A 19729-nucleotide genomic window follows, 5' to 3' on the forward strand; every position below is an offset into this window, starting at 1 on the left:
ATCTGTACACGAGATTTCCACACTCCTAAACATCCCTAGATCCACTGTTTCCAATGTGTCAGTGAAGTGGAAACGTGAAAGGACGTGTACAGCACAAAAGCATACAGGCCGACCTCATCTGTTGACTGACAGAGGCCGCTGACTGTTGAAGAGGGTCCAAACTGCATCAGGATCCACTGCAAGTACTATGGCAGTTAGGTAGGAGGTGAGAAAATTTGGATTTCACAGTAGAGTGGCTGGTCATAAGCCACACATCACACTGGTAAATGACAAAAGACCCCTCACTTGGTGTAAGGAGCGTAAACATTGGATGACTTAACAGTGGAAAAACAATGTGTGGAGTGATGAATCATGGTACACAATGTGACAATCTGATTGCAGGGTGTGGGTATGGCCAGTGAACGTCATCTGCCAGCATGTGTAGTGCCAACCGTAAAATTCGGAGGCACTGGTGTTATGGTGTGGTCATGTTTTTCATGGAAGGGGCTTGCACCCCTTGTTGTTTTACATGGCACTATCACAGCATAGGCCTACATTGATGTTTTAAGTACCTTCTTGCATCCCGCTGTTGAAGAGCAATTCAGGGATGGTGATTGCATCTTTCAACACAATCGAGCACGGCCTGTGGTGGAGTGGTTATATGACAATAACATCCCTGTAATGGACTGGCCTGCACAGAGTCCTGACCTGAATCCTACAGAACACCTTTGGGATGTTTTGGAATGCAGACTTCATGCCAGGGCTCACCGACCAACATCGATACCTCTCCTCAGTGCAGCACTCTGTGAAGAATGGGCCGCCATTCCCCAAGAAATCTTCCAGCACGTGATTTAATGTATGCCTGCAAGAGTGGAAGCTGAGCTGTCATCAAGGCTAAGGGTGGGCCAACACCATGTTGAATTCCAGCATTACTGATGGAGGGTGCCACGAACTTTTAAGTCACTTTCAGCCAGGTGTCCGGATACTTTTGATCACATAGTGTATTTGTGCGTATGCATGTATGTTCCAAACCTCCTCCTAAACAATGGACTGATTTCAACCAAACTTGGTAAAATCTCATTTCCTGTCCGGAAAGAATCACTGTGGGGGTAGGAAACACCCATCTATCAAAGTGTTTTGGGTGAAAAAGCAGTGTAGTCCACAATCTGAGAATACCCATACTTTAGTTATCCCTTAATTGATAATGAGAGCAATTTCAACCAAACTTGGTAAAATCTCATTTCCTGTCCGGAAAGAATCACTGTGGGGGTAGGAAACACCCATCTATCAAAGTGTTTTGGGTGAAAAACCAGTGTAGTCCACAATCTGAGAATACCCATACTTTAGTTATCCCTTAATTGATAATGAGAGCAATTAGAGACTTACAAAAACCTTTAAATATATTTTCCAACCTTAATAAAACTTTTTCTCACTGGCAACCTCCACAAAATAATGAAAGGAAAAAAGTTAGTCATTTATTACATTTTCACTGCCCGTGCATTAAAACTGCCACATGATGTTTGGTTTGTCGGACGCTTAACTGCATGGTCATCATCCCCACATAGACCATGAAGTTTTAATTTATTAGTTGTTTACTACTAGCAGTATTCACAACACATTTTGCAGACAGTATCCACATATGCTGCTGTAAGTACATACTAAAATATATCATTGTACCACATGCAGTTCAGGAGATACGACGTCAAATACTGAGATGTGTGAAAAATTGTTCACACCATGCATGACGTTTTAATTTATTACTTGTTTACTACTAACTCTGTTCACAACACCCCCACAGACAGTAGGCACATACACCACTGGATGTACTTGCAAAATTATATATCATACAGGAAATAGCTCAGGATATACGGCATCACAAACATTAAGTTGCATGGAAATGAAACTGCAGGGCAAAATTTGCTAGACATACAGGTGAAACTGGTACAAATACGCGTGGAATACAATAAATATGCATGAAATATATCTGACATGTGCATATGCAAAGCCATAGGTAAATAGCTCATCCTAAACTCTTGGAATGATTTCAATGAAATGTGGTACACATATTAGTTATAATTTGCAAAGTAATACTGCAGGGATAAAAACCACCATCCTCCTACTGGGGTGAGTGTGGTAACGTGGAGAGAGAGAGAGAGAGAGAGAGAGAGAGAAGGGAAGACGAGGAGAGGGGCAGACAGTGAGGGTGAAGGAGGGGGTAGGCGAAAATAGGAGGAGGAGTAGATGGACAGAGAGAGGCGAGGGGCAAATGGACAGAGAGAGGGGAGAGGAAGAGATGGATAACAGCAAAAGCGAAGAGGAGGAGACAGACAGACAGACAGAGGCAGTGGGAGGAAGAGACAGGCAGAGAGGTGGGTGAAGGGGAGATGGAAGTGGACAGACAAAGGGAAGAGCCAGAGATGGGCAGAGAGAGGGGAGGGGAGAGGGGAGGAGAAGATGGACAGAAAGAGTGGGTGGTAGCCGCGGTGGACAGAGACGAGGAGGGGAGGACAGAAAGGAGGGAAGTGAGGTGGATAAAACGAGAGAGGAAGGGAGGAGATGGACAGAGAGAGGGGGCAAGAGGAAATGGACAGAGAGAGGGGCAAAAGGAGATGGTCATCGAAAGGGGCAAGAGAAAATGGTCAGATAGGGGCAAAAGGAGATGGACAGAGAGAGGGGCAAGAGAAGATGGACAGAGAGAGGAGGACAAAGGAGATATACAGGGAGAGGAGGAAGGAGGAGATGTACAGATAGGATGGAGGAGGAGAAGCACTAATAGAGGATTGGAATAAATAAATAAATAAATACCTGGCCAATGACAGTTTCTTGGCTAGTAAATAAACAAATATATACTTTCTCGCTTAGTCAACACATTCTTAACAATTGCAACATATTCTCATGCTGATGTGTTAAACTAAGGAAGGTTGTATATAGAACACAACATAGATGGCATCTATGTTGCCAGCAATGAGAATGCAACAGGGAGTAGTAAAAGGGCTCAAATCTCAGAGATCAAGCCAGATTATTTCTGTCCTTTCCAATGCCTGTACTTTCAGCTCTGAGTGCTCTTTCAATAAAGTGGATCTGTTTCTGAAGGCTTGGGATTCAACTGTTGTAATGCTGAAGTGAGAACTTGATCACTTTCATGATAAAATTATTACCTAAAAGAGGGAAATTCTTCATTTCTTTATTTGTCTGTCATTATTGAAACAGAACTGTAAAGAGAGAAAACCTCAATTCAAAAAGTTACAGGTGGCAGATAAGCTGGCCTGTACCTCTTCAGGTGGTGAACTCCTCTTCATTTATTTGTTACATGTTTTGTATATTTTATTGTTATTGCCAAACATTACCAGTTGTTAAGGCTAGTCAAGTGTTGGTTCCTGTGATGAGTAAACATGCACATGAATCAGAACAAAAATATACACTGGTGTCCAAAATTAAAGCAACAAACTGCTATTTTCCCTTCCTATGTCTATTTCACGATATAATCATACGAACTGTCAACACATGTCAGTAAGATCGTGTTCTGCACGGAAGATGGCAATCTGGTCGGCAGACAACTACGCCAGCAATGATGTCATGGCACCCATCAAATGGCGTAATGCTTGTTGCAGTATAGTCCCACATCCATAATCATTGTGTACACAGTCACAGATGGTGCAGTATGGCACAGAGAAGACACCTACCAGACTCTCTGTAGTGGAGGGCCATAAGAAGAATAGAAGCAGATAGTCGCAAAATGATGTGGCCTCATGGCTTAAAGTGAATCGTTCTGTTGTTTCTCGGATGGGGCAACAGTTTATAGAGATCAAACTTGTATCCCGAAGGCCAGGACAGGGCTGATCAGATGTGACATCAGAAAGAGAGGACTAGTACTTGTCTGTAAGAATACTGCGATACTGCCTTAGTACTGCACAGTATCTGGCATCTGACCATGTAGCACCCACTGGATGTATTGTATCAAGGCAAACAGTGTACAGAAGGCTTTGGCAGAGTGTCCTTTATTGTCAGATACCTGCAGTATGTGTACCTCTGGTGCCTCTTCACAGAAGATAATGTCTAAAGCGGAGACATCAACATGCCACCTGGACAGTCGAACAGTGGGCCAATGTTCTTTTCACAGATGAGTCCTGATTTGGTCTGCAAAGTGATTCTCAACAGATTCACATTTGGAGGTACAGCAGAATATGATTTCCGGACCCAAACACTGTGAAAAGAGATCAATACTGAGGAGAATCCCTAATGGTGTGAGCAGGGATTATGCTGACCACTCAAAAACACATCTGCATGAAACTGCATGGGTGAATCGGCAAGGTTTAACTGCTGGCAGGTACTGTGACGAGATCTTGGGACCTCATGTGTGATTGTTGCGAGGTACTGGGGGCTCAGACTTCATACTGATTGGCGATAATGCTCGACCTCGTGGAGTATGGGTGCTTGATGTTTTCTTGGAAACAGAGGATATTGCCAGCATGACATGACCTCCTCCCTCTCCCAATTTGAATCTCATAGAGTATGTCTGGAATGCACTCTTGGGAGACGGGTTGCATCACATAAGCAGTCTCTCCAAGACTTGACAGCAGTTCTGCAAGAAGAATAGGTATTACTTCCTCAACATGAGATTGACGACATCATTCATGGCATACCCCATTGTTGGTAGGCCTGTATTGAAGCTAGATGTGGTCACACCCTGTACTGAACACATTAGCCAGTTGTCAGAATGTGTGTGCAAATCCAAATTGGAAAAAATTCAGAACAACATTTTTCTCTACCATTATGCAGTTGTTTGTGATCTGTATTCTTTACATAGTTTCTACTTCACTATCGCCTGTTTATATGGTTTTGTGTCAAAGTAAACACAACCTTGCAGAATTTCCATTTCTTGCTTTAATTTTGAACATCAGTGTATATAACACACACACACACACACACACACACACACACACACACACACACACACACACACACACACACGCACACACATCTCGTGTCCTTTTGTAAGTGCAGGCTAATCTCCGGAACTGCTGTAGGAATTTGGATCACTAACAGATGCACTGACTCACGAGGAAAGCTTTTGTATGTAACATAATTATTTCACGCAAATTGTCTGAATTATGATGAATTCAAGTTAAGATGAGAAAACAGTGCCACTGCCACTTAGCAAACAGCTGCCATAACTCGAGAAAGCAGCAGTGGCTTGAGGCAGCAGAAAGCATGACTAAATTCGCATCTGGTGTGATGCTCTAGTGGTATACCGTTTGGCTAGAAACCGAAAGGTTGTAGGATGGGCTCCTGAATGAGTACTTGAATGTGTACTTTTTTTTCAGTTTGCCTTTTAACCTAGTATTCATCTCTCAATGAAGTGGAGATTCACCACTAAGTGACATCCGACTGATTGCAGTTTTTCAGAACACCTGCATAGTGAAAAATCAAGTGATTCTAAAATCTGTGATTTTCAATTATTTATGTATAGGGTGAAGTGTAGCATGAGATGCAGCTTTACTTTGTTTATATAAAGTAAGTTTTGCAATAGTGCAGCAGTTGGCACAACTTTGAACTTTCTGTTTTCCTTGAGTCAAACTTGGATGTGGGCATGATTCTTTGCATGGCACCGCGAAGAAGTCTGCCATAAAGAGTCCACAACAAAGAATTGCAGCAAGGAGTCTTAACAACACATCACAGTGCATCAAAGCTTCACAAACGCGGCCATAGGTACTTAATGCTACCTGTGCAAAGCCAGGACATGTCACTAGTAAGTTATATAATACTGATGTTATAACTTGATAATTAAGAATGGATACTGTGATAGCAACATCAGAATAGTGGCTCTTTCGATGTGAGGATCAATTTTGTGAAAGTCATCAAGCAAAGTTTGATAGAAATTCATGTCTTTTGCGGAAACCTAATAAACAAACATATAATCAGGTTTAATTTCAATACATCTCATTTAATGGTGAGCAGTGAGTGAAAACTTTATTGTAGTACCCACCAGTAACATGAAAAGACTCAAGGAACAATATTCATTAATGAGCACCATAAATAATATTAAAGTAATGATAAAGTACAGAAGTAATTTCCAGTCGAGAGTAAGGTCACATGTGTAATAATTAATTTATTCTTCACATGAACAATCTATCTTACGGCACAACAGGAAATAGTTATATGTATCAAGCTTGAGAGCAAAGACAGCAACTATATATTCATTAGCTTCCAGATCTTTTGGTATAGAAGGGACAGCAGCTATTGAAATATAGGTCTGTTGGTGGTTAGTGGGTGAAATGTGGAGGGATGAAGCTATCACAGAAGTGGAGGTCAATGCCCAGGAAGGTAGCATGTCTGATTAAGGAGGTTGGTTGAAGAGGATGGGATAGAAGATGGTGAGGTTGTGAAGGAATGAGGATAGGGTGTTTCAGTCCTGAGTCCAAAGCATGAAGCTATCAGACAGACTATGGACTGGGTGGTTAGGAAAGTATCTTCTAGATCAGGGGTGTCCAGCCAGCAGCCCACATACAGCCCAAAGCAAGTATCAAAGCAGCCCAAAAAATGAGCAACTATCACATGATCAAGAAAGAACAGTCGTTTATGTAAAGTTATGATAAATCGAATATTTTCTATTTCAAGCTCCCATCACTTGTAGCTATTCTATCACTGGTTCGTTCCGTCTTTTATTCCTCCCTTTCAGCAATATTGTTAGTGTTAAGTCTATTATGTGCGGACCAAAAATACTGATCCTCTGCCAACGTAGCCCATTTAAGCTAAGAGAATGGACACCCCTGCTCAATATGGACCATAAACAGGTTGATGTTCAAACGCACGTGTGATCAAAAATCCTCATGTCACAAAACTATCCTATTGCCCTTAGCACAATTTCTTTTGTCCTTTTCACTTCCCACTCATGCTCTGTTATCCAGTTCCCCTTCTACAATCATGCTTTCACTTGCCCATTTCACGCATCATTTCTCAACACCATTTCTACGCCAATGGACCCCTGCACCAGTTCAGAAACTTAGGTTTCCCTGGCTAAGCCCAGCCCCACACACTATTCATTAAATGCTGCCTAAGCCATGGAATTCCACCTCCACCCCCCGCCCCTTCCCCAATGGTTTTATCCATAGAAATCCCCATCTCTGGGACCCAATCCTCCTTACATAATAGCCTACACCTTTCCTGATTCTGCCAGTGCCTATCCCTCAAAAACTTGATACACCAAAGAAACCTCTCCATGTCACAGGCATCCCAGTACCACATGCAGTCCTTACTACACACTCCTCACAGACAGACACTACCCCGAAATCTAGTCCACAAAAAGATTTACATTCCATATCCTCATGAATCCCCATCCTCACACCACCCCCAAGTATCAGCTACAAAGCAGTACCCCCCACCCCCTCTCCCTGTCACCCAATACTGGACTAGAATAATTGAACCATGACCTTTGTCAGGACTTTGATGCCTTACCACATGGATCACATCCCTGTGGTAGAGAAGGTGCAAGACCTGTCCAATCCACCCACCCAGCACTTCCTAATCTGGTTCTGTCAAAAGCTTATCCTAACCCATCAGAGGCCAGGTCAGCTGTGAAAGCAGGGATGCCATATACAGTATTAATTCTGCTGCAAACACTACACAGCTCTTTATGTTGGTATGGCTACCAACCAGCTTTCCACAAAGATGAATGGTCACTGCCATACTGTTGTCAAGAACAAAATTGACCACCTGATGGCACAACATGCAACTGAGCACAACATACTCAATTTCAATGCTTCACAACCTGAGTCATCCGGATCCATCCCTCCGCCACCAGCTTCTCTGAGATACGCAGATGGGAGTTATCCTTGCAACATATTCTTCACTCCTGTAATTGTTCTGGCCTCAATATCCAGTAGCCCACTGCTCCCACACCACACCCTCCACCCAATAGTGAACCTTTCCTCTGTTCTTTTAAAAATCCATGTCTCCACATCACCTTCAGTGTGCGCTGCTCCCCACAGGTTCCAACAACAGTGCACCCCACTGTGTACCTATCACCCCTCCCCCTCACAATCCTAACTGACAAACCGGCTGCCTCATTCTGAGCCGCCAGTTGTCCTCCCCAATCCCCCACCCTGCCTCCCACCTCTCTCCCTCTGTCCATTCCATCCAACATCACCCCACAACCTAGTCTACCTGTCAAAATGCAGCACTGTCAAAAGTAAGTGTGTGTGTGTGTGTGTGTGTGTGTGTGTGTGTGTGTGTGCGCGCGCGTGCGCGCGCGCGTGCGTGTGTGGTTTTTTTTACTCTAGCTCAAAAAAGATTACTCCGAAAGCTAGAAAGTATTCCTTCTTTTTGTGTGTTCTTATAGACAACTCAATGCATCTAGTTTTCATTATTGGTTTCCTTTAGCCCAAAAGTATTTACATAAGATATGCAAATACTGTTGTTTTAATTATTTGTGATTATGTCACTCTCTGGCATTAATCAAACACTGACAATCAGTAATTCTGTCACATGTTTGGTGCACAGCTGACACAGTGACACTATGTGTATACATATTTTACATATTGTACTTGAAAATGTCTGTCAAGCTCAAAACCAGTTGTGTAAAGCAACAATAAAGGAGTTTCTTGACTGGAAGTGTGGAAACAAATAAATACTCTGCATATAAACTTGCAAAACTTCCTACAAATATCAAGTTCCTCTCAAGGCTTCAAATATGAATCCACAGAGTTTCTTACATTACCTAAACCAGTATTTCTGTTTTTAAATAAATATAATAAACTTAAGTAACCTGGGCAACTTACAGTATCTTGTTAAATGTGTGTCTTCTTTAGGTAATCAACTATTGTCCAAAAGTAGAGTTCACGTGTTAAAGAAATGATCCATTATTGGGCTCTCATACACCCCATGAACCATGGAACTTGCCTTTGGCGGGGAGGCTTGCGCGTCTCAGCGATACAGATAGCCGTACCGTAGGTGCAACCACAACGGAGGGGTACCTGTTGAGAGGCCAGACAAACATGTGGTTCCTGAAGAGGGGCAGCAGCCTTTTCAGTAGTTGCAGGGGCAACAGTCTGGATGATTGACTGATCTGGCCTTGTAACACTAACCAAAACGGCCTTGCTGTGCTGGTACTGCGAACGGCCGAAAGCAAGGGGAAACTAAAGCCATAATTTTTCCCGAGGGCATGCAGCTTTACTGTATGGTTAAATGATGATGGCATCCTCTTGGGTAAAATATTTCGGAGGTAAAATAGTCCCCCATTCGGATCTCCGGGCGGGGGCTACTCAGGACGACGTCGCTATCAGGAGAAAGAAAACTGGCGTTCTACGGATCGGTGCGTGGAATGTCAGATCCCTTAATCGGGCAGGTAGGTTAGAAAATTTAAAAAGGGAAATGGATAGGTTAAAGTTAGATATAGTGGGAATTAGCGAAGTTCGGTGGCAGGAGGAACAAGACTTCTGGTCAGGTGAATACAGGGTTATAAATACAAAATCAAATAGGGGTAATGCAGGAGTAGGTATAACAACGAATAAAAAAATAGGAGTCTACATCTACATTTATACTCCGCAAGCCACCCAACGGTGTGTGGCGGAGGACACTTTACGTGACACTGTCATTACCTCCCTTTTCTGTTCCAGTCGCGTATGGTTCGCGGGAAGAACGACTGTCTGAAAGCCTCCATGCGCGCTCGAATCTCTCTAATTTTACATTCGTGATCTCCTCAGGAGGTATAAGTAGGGGGAAGAAATATATTCGATACCTCATCCAGAAACGCACCCTCTCAAAACCTGGTGAGCAAGCTACACCGCGATGCAGAGCGCCTCTCTTGCAGAGTCTGCCACTTGAGTTTGCTAAACATCTCCGTAACGCTATCACACTTACCAAATAACCCTGTGACGAAACACGCCGCTCTTCTTTGGATCTTCTCTATCTCCTCCGTCAACCCGACCTGGTATGGATCCCACACTGATGAGCAATACTGAAGTATAGGTCGAACGAGTGTTTTGTAAGCCACCTCCTTTGTTGATGGACTACATTTTCTAAGGACTCTCCCAATGAATCTCAACCTGGTACCCGCCTTACCAACAATTAATTTTATATGATCATTCCACTTCAAATTGTTCCGCACGCATACTCCCAGATGTTTTACAGAAGTAACTGCTACCAGTGTTTGTCCTGCTATCATATAATCATACAATAAAGGATCCTTCTTTCTATGTATTCGCAATACATCACATTTGTCTATGTTAAGGGTCACTCCCAGCCACTCCCATCACCAAGTGCCTATCCGCTGCAGATCTTCCTGCATTTCGCTACAATTTTCTAATGCTGCAACTTCTATGTATACTACAGCATCATCCGCGAAAAGCCGCATGGAACTTCTTACACTATCTACTAGGTCATTTATATATATTGTGAAAAGCAATGATCCCATAACACTCCCCTGTGGCACGCCAGAGGTTACTTTAACGTCTGTAGACGTCTCTCCATTGATAACAACATGCTGTGTTCTGTTTGCTAAAAACTCTTCAATCCAGCCACACAGCTGGTCTGATATTCCATAGGCTCTTACTTTGTTTATCAGGCGACAGTGCGGAACTGTATCGAACGCCTTCCGGAAGTCAAGGAAAATAGCATCTACCTGGGAGCCTGTATCTAATATTTTCTGGGTCTCATGAACAAATAAACCGAGTTGAGTCTCACACGATCGCTGTTTCCAGAATCCATGTTGATTCCTACAGAGTAGATTCTGAGTTTCCAAAAATGACATGATACTCGAGCAAAAACCATATTCTAAAATTCTAGATCAGATCGACGTTAGAGATATAGGTCTATAGTTTTGCGCATCTGCTCGACAACCCTTCTTGAAGACTGGGACTACCTGTGCTCTTCTCCAATTATTTGGAACCTTCCATTCCTCTAGAGACTTGCAGTACACGGCTGTTAGAAGGGGGGCAAGTTCTTTCGCGTACTCTGTGTAGAATCGAATTGGTATCCTGTCAGGTCCAGTGGACTTTCCTCTATTGAGTGATTCCAGTTGCTTTTCTATTCCTTGGACACTTATTTCAATGTCAGCCATTTTTTCGTTTGTGCGAGGATTTAGAGAAGGAACTGCAGTGCGGTCTTCCTCTGTGAAAAAGGTGTTTAGTATTTCACCTTTACGCGTGTCATCCTCTGTTTCAATGCCATCATCATCCCAGAGTGTCTGGATATGCTGTTTCGAGCCACTTACTGATTTAACGTAAGACCAGAACTTCCTAGGATTTTCTGTCAAGTCGGTACATAGAATTTTACTTTCGAATTCACTGAACGCTTCACGCATAGCCCTCCTTACGCTAACTTTGACATCGTTTAGCTTCTGTTTGTCTGAGAGGTTTTGGCTGTGTTTAAACTTGGAGTGAAGCTCTCTTTGGTTTCGCAGTAGTTTCCTAACTTTGTTGTTGAACCACGGTGGCTTTTTCCCATCCCTCACAGTTTTACTCGGCATGTACCTGTCTAAAACGCATTTTACGATTGCCTTAAACTTTTTCCATAAACACTCAACATTTTCAGTGTTGGAACAGAAATTTTCGTTTTGATCTGTTAGGTAGTCTGAAATCTGCCTTCTATTACTCTTGCTAACCAGATAAAACTTCCTGCCTTTTTTTATATTCCTATTAACTTCCATATTCAGGGATGCTGCAACGGCCTTATGATTACTGATTCCCTGTTCTGCACTTACAGAGTCGAAAAGATCGGGTCTGTTTGTTATCAGTAGGTCCAAGATGCTATCTCCACGAGTCGGTTCTCTGTTTAATTGCTCAAGGTAATTTTCGGATAGTGCACCCAGTATAATGTCACTCGATGCTCTGTCCCTACCACCCATCCTAAACATCTGAGTGTCCCAGTCTATATCTGGTAAATTGAAATCTCCACCTAAGACTATAACATGCTGAGAAAATTTATGTGAAATGTATTCCAAATTTTCTCTCAGTTGTTCTTCCACTAATGCTGCTGAGTCGGAAGGTCGGTAAAAGGAGCCAATTATTAACCTGGCTCGGTTGTTGAGTGTAACCTCCACCCATAATAATTCACAGGAACTATCCACTTCTACTTCATTACAGGATAAACTCCTACTAACAGCGACAAACACGCCCCACCGGTTGCATGCAATCTATCCTTTCTAAACACAGTCTGTGCCTTTGTAAAAATTTTGGCAGAATTTATCTCTGGCTTCAGCCAGCTTTCTGTACCTATAACGATTTCAGCTTCGGTGCTTTCTATCAGCGCTTGAAGTTCCGGTACTTTACCAATGCAGCTTCGACAGTTTACAATTACAATACCGACTGCTGCTTGGTCCCCGCATGTCCTGACTTTGCCCCGCACCCTTTGAGGCTGTTGCCCTTTCTGTACTTGCCCTAGGCCATCTAACCTAAAAAACCGCCCCGTCCACGCCGCACAACCCCTGCTACCCGTGTAGCTGCTTGCTGCGTGTAGTGGACTCCTGACCTATCCAGCGGAACCTGAAACCCCACTACCCTATGGCACAAGTCGAGGAATCTGCAGCCCACACGGTCGCAGAACCGTCTCAGCCTCTGATTCAGACCCTCCACTCGGCTCTGTACCAAAGGTCCGCAGTCAGTCCTGTCGACGATGCTGCAGATGGTGAGCTCTGCTTTCATCCCGCTAGCGAGCCTGGCAGTCTTCACCAAATCAGATAGACGCCAGAAGCCAGAGAGGATTTCCTCCGATCCATAGCGACACACATCATTGGTGCCGACATGAGCGACCACCTGCAGATGGGTGCACCCTGTACCCTTCATGGCATCCGGTTGGACCCTTTCCACATCTGGAATGACTCCCCCTGGTATGCACACGGAGTGCACATTGGTTTTCTTCCCCTCTCTTGCTGCCATATCCCTAAGGGGCCCCATTAGGTGCCTGATGTTGGAGCTCCCAACTACCAGTAAGCCCACCCTCTGCGACCGCCCGGATCTTGCAGACTGAGGGGCAACCTCTGGAACAGGACAAGCAGCCATGTCCGGCCGAAGATCAGTATCAGCCTGAGACAGCGCCTGAAACAGGTTCTTCGTCAGACAAACTGGAGAGGCCTTCCGTTCAGCCCTCCGGAATGTCTTTGGCCCCCTGCCACACCTCGAGACGACCTCCCACTCTGCCACAGGTGAGGGATCAGCCTCAATGTGGGCAGTATCCTGGGCAGCCACAGTCGTAGTACGATAGGGGGGATGCGTGGGACAAGCTGGCCGTCCCCGACAAACCCCCATCCGGACCCCCACAGTGATGCCCATTGGCAACAGCCTCAAGCTGTGTGACCAAAGCCAGCACTGCCTGAAGTTGGGAGCAAAGGGGTGCCAACTCAGCTAGCATCCGAACACAGCAGTTGCAGTCCCTATCCATGCTAAAAACTGTTGTGCAAAGAATGTCTGAACCAGTCTAGAGAGAGCACAAACAAATCGACACAAAATTTAAACGGTTATTAAAATACAAGATTGCCTAGTAAATGCAGTAATGCTGCTACTTGCGCACTGCTGACACACGGCTCGGCGGTGGGAGGAGACTACGCGAATTTACACTATTCAGGTACTGAAACGCGATGCTACAACCCTCAAATACTATAATATGCCCGAAATTTATGAATTAAACAATGCAAGTACCAAAAATACACAAAGAAATTAAGAATTAAACTATGTAACAAATGAGTGAGCTAGGAGTATACTACTTTCTGCTGGCAGCTGCTTATCTAACGGCGGCAGGGAGTGTGGGTAAGCTACTACAAACAGCACAGTGAACGCCTTATTGTGGCCAAGATAGATACGAAGCCCACACCTACTACAGTAGTACAAGTTTATATGCCAACTAGCTCTGCAGATGACGAAGAAAATGAAGAAATGTATGATGAGATAAAAGAAATTATTCAGATAGTGAAGGGAGACGAATTTAATAGTCATGGGCAACTGGAATTCAGAAGTAGGAAAAGGGAGAGAAGGAAAAGTTGTAGGTGAATATGGATGGGGGGGGGGGGGGGGGGGGAATTAAAGAGGAAGCCGCCTGGTAGAATTTTGCACAGAGCATAACTTAATCATAGCTAACACTTGGTTCAAGAATCATAGAAGAAGGTTGTATACATGGAAGAAGCCTGGAGATACTAGAAGGTTTCAGATAGATTATATAATGGTAAGACAGAGATTTAGGAACCAGATTTTAAATTGTAAGACATTTCAGGGGCAGATGTGGACTCTGACCAAAATCTATTGGTTATGAACTGTAGATTAAACCTGAAGAAACTGCAAAAAGGTAAGAATTTAAGGAGATAGGACCTGGATAAACTGAAAGAACCGGAGGTTGTACAGAGTTTCAGGGAGAGCATAAGTGAACAATTGACAGGAATGGGGGAAAGAAGTACAGTAGAAGAAGAATGAGTAGCTCTGAGGGATGAAGTAGTGAAGGCAGCAGAGGATCAAGTAGGTAAAAAGACGAGGGCTAGTAGAAATCCTTGGGTAACAGAAGAAATACTGAATTTAATTGATGAAAGGAGAAAACATAAAAATGCAGTAAATGAAGCAGGCAAAAAGGAATACAAACATCTCAAAAATGAGATCGACAGGAAGTGCAAAATGGCTAAGTAGGGATGGCTAGAGGACAAATGTAAGGATGTAAAGGCTTATCTCAGTAGGGGTAAGATAGATATTGCCTACAGAAAAATTAAAGAGACCTTTGGAAAAAAGAGAACCACTTGTATGAATATCAAGAGCTCAGATGCAAACCCAAGTTCTAGGCAAAGAAGGGAAAGCAGAAAGGTGGAAGGAGTATATAGAGGGTCTATACAAGGGTGATGTACTTGAGGACAATATTATGGAAACGGAAGAGGATGTAGATGAAGATGAAATGGGAGATATGATACTGCGTGAAGAGTTTGACAGAGCACTGAAAGATCTGAGTCGAAACAAGGCCCCTGGAGTAGACAATATTCCATTAGAACTACTGACAGCCTTGGGAGAGCCAGTCCTGACAAAACTCTACTATCTGGTGAGCAAGATGTATGAGACAGGCAAAATACTCTCAGACTTCGAGAAGAATATAATAATTCCAATCCCAAAGAAAGCAAGTGCTGACAGATGTGAAAATTACTTAACTATCAGTTTAATAAGTCGCAGCTGCAAAATACTGGAATACTCTCTTTCAAATTCTGAGGGTGGCAGGGGTAAAATACAGGGAGTGAAAGGCTATTTACAATTTGTACAGAAAGCAGATGGCAGTTATAAGAGTCGAAGGACATGAAAGGAAAGCAGTGGTTGGGAAGGGAGCGAGACAGGGTTGTAGCCTCTCCCCGATTTTATTCAGTCTGTATATTGAGCAAACAGTGAAGGAAACAAAAGAAAAATTCAGAGTAGGTATTAAAATCCTTGGAGAAGAAATAAAAACTTTGAGGTTCGCCAAAGACATTGTAATTCTGTCAGAGACAGCAAAGGACTTGGAAGAGCAGTTGAATGGAATGGATAGTGTCTTGAATAGGAGGATATAAGGTGAACATCAACAAAAGCAAAACGAGGATAATGGAATGTAGTCGAATCAAGTCGGGTGATGCTGAGGGAATTAGATTAGGAAATGAGACACTTAAAGTAGTAAAGGAGTTTTGCTATATGGGGAGCACAATAACTAATGATGGTCAAAGTAGAGAGGATATAAAATGTAGACTGGCAATGGCAAGGAAAGTGTTTCTGAAGAAGATAAATTTGTTAACATCGAATATAGATTTAAGTGTCAGGAAGTAATTTCTGAAAGTATTTTTTTGGAGTGTAGCCATGTATGGAAGTGAAACATAGACAATAAATAGTTTGGACAAGAAGAGAATAGAAGCTTTCAAAATGTGGTGCTACAGAAGAATGCTGAAGATTAGATGGGTAGATCACATAACTAATGAGGAAGTATTGAATACGATTGGGGAGAAGAGGAGTTTGTGGCACAACGTGACTAGAAGAAGGGATCGGTTGGTAGGACACATTCTGAGGCATCAAGGGATCACCAATTTAGTATTGGAGGGCAGTGTGGAGGGTAAAAATCGTAGAGGGAGACCAAGAAATGACTACACTAAACAGATTCAGAAGGATGTAGGTTGTAGTAGGTACTGGGAGATGGAGAAGCTTGTACAGGATAGAGCAGCATGGAGAGCTGCATAAAACCAGTCTCAGGACTTAAGACCACAACAACAACAACATACACCCCACATCTTGGTAGTTAGTACTAACACCACTTCTGACCACATCATTACACTCCATGTACATGGTCTGTCACACAGCTGAACAACGCCGTAACTAATACCTATCTGAGGCTAACCTAATACATCCTCCCATCCTCCATTTTATTTCAAATAATCTTCATTAAATACATGTGTAATTCAATAACAGGCTAAGTACAAAAAACTGATATTAACTTGTAAACTGTGTGATATTAACTTGTAAACTGTGTATACCTACTCACTCTACAAACTCTTTCATTAGTTCTGAAAGCTGCTCTTCAGTCAGGTTAGGATCCACAAACTTTTTTCTAAGGTTCTCTCCAGGGATTCTCAGAAGATGCCCAGCTGAACTTGACAAATTGACAACACGAGCACGAGGACGAAGCAGAGGAAACAATGCTTTACATGTCTCCAAAACTCCAAAATAATTCACTCGTACTGTATTTTCTGCTTGCTCGCCAAATGGCTCTGTTGCTGCATTCTTGAAAACAAAACAAAGACAAAAATAATGAGTCAAAATAATTTTGCATACTTACAAAAGTTCTCACTGGCAATTCACCAACAGTTTTAATAGATAAATGAATCAGAAAAAAATCTAAAACATGAATAAAGGCAAATGATATGACTGTACCTACAAAACAAATTATTGTTAGAAATTTCCAGTTAACTTTTTTCAATTTTTTTTCTTCGCTTCAAGTGTGCAAGTTTTGGTTCTGTCTACCCGGTGTCTATGATACAACTCTGAAATGTTGAAACAAATTTCTTGTTTATTCACACCAACACTGTAATGGACTCTGAGAAATATTAAAACTCTATTTCAGCACAAGGCACAAGCAGTTTCATAGTGCTGTGTTAAAAATTCGCTTTAGAATATTGATCATCATGTATTTTTCTTTATTTGGAGTGAGTAGATATACAGATTTATTTACATGAAAATGGTCCATAACTGCAGTAAATTTCAACTTTGTCTGGATAAGAACCTGTAAAATAACTAACTGGAAACAGAATGAAGAATGCCAACTTATTTTGGAAAGTTCACATAATGCGAAGTACGAAGTGCACAGTCTGTTAGCCTACACTCAGTTACTTCTACTTATTATATGCTGCTACATTACTAGTGAATGTGTTTATGCTTTTTTACCTGAAGTGGAAAGTTGTTACATTAATTTTAACCCTCAACTACTAAGTCTGTTGGACAGGAACACAATTACTATGGAGGGGTCTCTCACATCGCCCTTTTATTTTTCATGTCTAAAACCATGGTGATTATATAACTTCATGACTGCTTGCTGTTTGTTACAGTTCTTGGAAGTATGCTTTTAAAAAATTCAAATTTCCATAAACAATGCAGGATTTAAAACACCTGGACAACTAAACACAGCAAAATTTTAGTATATTTTTGAGTAATGTCTTACTAAAATAATAATACACAATTACCTCTCCACTCACTCACGGCTTAACATGAGGAAGATAACATCACAGATTCAGAACATAACTATTAGCAAAAACACATTTCACTTACGAGAAACCATACACAAAATCAGCTTTGAGTTTACTTATCATTGCTTCAACACGAAGTGATTATTGCACCCCTTAATTCTACAAAAGGAGAAAATTTGCCAAAGTAGTTATATATTTTTGTGATGCCTTGGATAACATGTTAATAACTTTCAACATGCACACATTTCATGCAGAACTTTCTAGAATATTCCTAACAAATCAAAATATGGTTATCTTGTTTTCCTCTTCAGACAAGGAGGGCAAAAGACACATGGTTTTCAAACAATTCTTTACGTGTTTGAGGATCATTTTTTATATTAAGTATTCTTGTATGGTGCCACTCAACTCTTGTGGCAAGCATCCAATATGAAGTCTATGCTTCATACGAGTTTCAATAAGATCTCTTGCTAGAGTCTTCATGAAGATCAACCTCATTGCTACTTCTGCCTTTGGATAAACTCGATGTAATACATGTGAACTAACACCATAAGCAACATCCACGAATGTGAAGAAAAGGTCATCACCTTGTTCAGCAACTTAATGAACAAGCCGAGACAGTCCAACATCATCTTTTGTCATGTTATAAAACATGATGATCTCGGGTTTGAGTCAGGATCATTGTTTACTGAAGGGTGCATTGAAGAAATTAGTACTGAAGCTTTGAATTTTTTTGAACACAACAGAAACCAGTGTCATGTCTTCAATAAAACCATAAACAGTTGTCTTTATGCCTTGATTCTTATTTAAATGGATAGATGAAAAAATCTACTTGATTCTTATTTGCTGGAAATTGCTATGGAATCTCCTTTGTGTTTCTATACAGCCTACCAACTAATGTGCGATTCCTCAATGTGTTTTCAATAGTTTTCACCAATCGAATAACAGCCTACATGGGAACACTGCGGCTTTTTTCATGGGTTGAAAGGATGTGACCACCACTGTATGTCTGGAATAAATGTAAGCATTATGTAAGTGATTTGTATGTGTGTCAGTCAAACACTGAATTTTCATGCCATATTTGCCATATACATTCTGAAACCACATCTGCCACAAAAATATACAAGAATTTAACTGACACTCCCTGCTTCACCTACAGACTAGTTAAGTTGATTGTTTTCAATGAAATGCAGGAAGATATTTCAATTTGCTGTTGATTTGTCTACCTTCTTTCTTTCCTTCTTATCATCTGGGTTGTTAAATCATAATGCTAATAATAAAAACAATAATCTATCTTTACTAACATAATGTATGAAAACATCTCTGCCTTTTCCATAAATTGCAAATAATAAGTTAAATGATTCACTTCCTGATTTGAAAATGGCTGAATACGGTAGAGCCCAATTAGTCCCTTAAATTCAATGGCATCAACATCGTCTAGATATGATAAGCATCATTGGTGTATTGTGTTCTAAGCTTAGGTATTTTCACATTTCTCCAAAGATTGATTTTGTCTACAAAATCTTGGGCAAAAACAGCTTTCATATCTCCAAAACAGTAGGTCTTTCTTTGAGCTATGTCGCAGCCCACAGAAGCTGCAAGACAATGTCGTGTCGTCATTCTTACATAAGCTGGTAGCTGCTATTTTCTCCATTAAAAAAATCTGTTTTCACTGAAGAAGTAAACTTCTCCATAATCCAGCTAACACGTCTTCATCACTTTCAGTTTCCAGCTCCAAGTTCATGTTGGGATCATTAAATATATCAATATCAGGGTCATTATCACTGTCAGCAAAGTCTTCCTCTGACAATTCAACAAGGCGTTCTTGAAATTCAACATCTGTCTCATTTAAACAAGAGAAAACACACAGTTGACAACATATGGAACTTTGGGTCTGGCCATGAGTCATGATGGGATAGCCTAATGGTAAGGCAACCACTCGCAATAAGCGGGAATCCGGGTTTGAGTCCTGGTCCATCCCAAATTTTCAGTGTCACCACAGCTAGTGGTTGTCTGTGTTTGCCACTGTGAATAAATATCTTGTAGAAACACAGAAGGTCACATAGACTGTCCTGTTTTCCTCGCTATGAAGAAACGGTA

The 19729-nt window shown here is 41.9% G+C and overlaps 1 protein-coding gene across 1 annotated transcript in view; it reads right to left on the reverse strand.

The window, feature by feature from the left end:
- The window catches only part of LOC126457540 (carbonyl reductase [NADPH] 1-like), a 79761-nt gene that overhangs the window by 5557 nt on the left and 54475 nt on the right, over nucleotides 1–19729 (reverse strand). Inside the window, exon 4 of the mRNA XM_050093927.1 lies at nucleotides 16435–16673. Within this exon, the coding sequence (XP_049949884.1) occupies nucleotides 16435–16673 (239 nt within the window). The remainder of the gene's footprint in view (nucleotides 1–16434; nucleotides 16674–19729) is intronic.

Source organism: Schistocerca serialis, chromosome 1 (genome assembly GCF_023864345.2).
Source record: "Schistocerca serialis cubense isolate TAMUIC-IGC-003099 chromosome 1, iqSchSeri2.2, whole genome shotgun sequence".
Taxonomy (NCBI): domain Eukaryota; kingdom Metazoa; phylum Arthropoda; class Insecta; order Orthoptera; family Acrididae; genus Schistocerca; species Schistocerca serialis.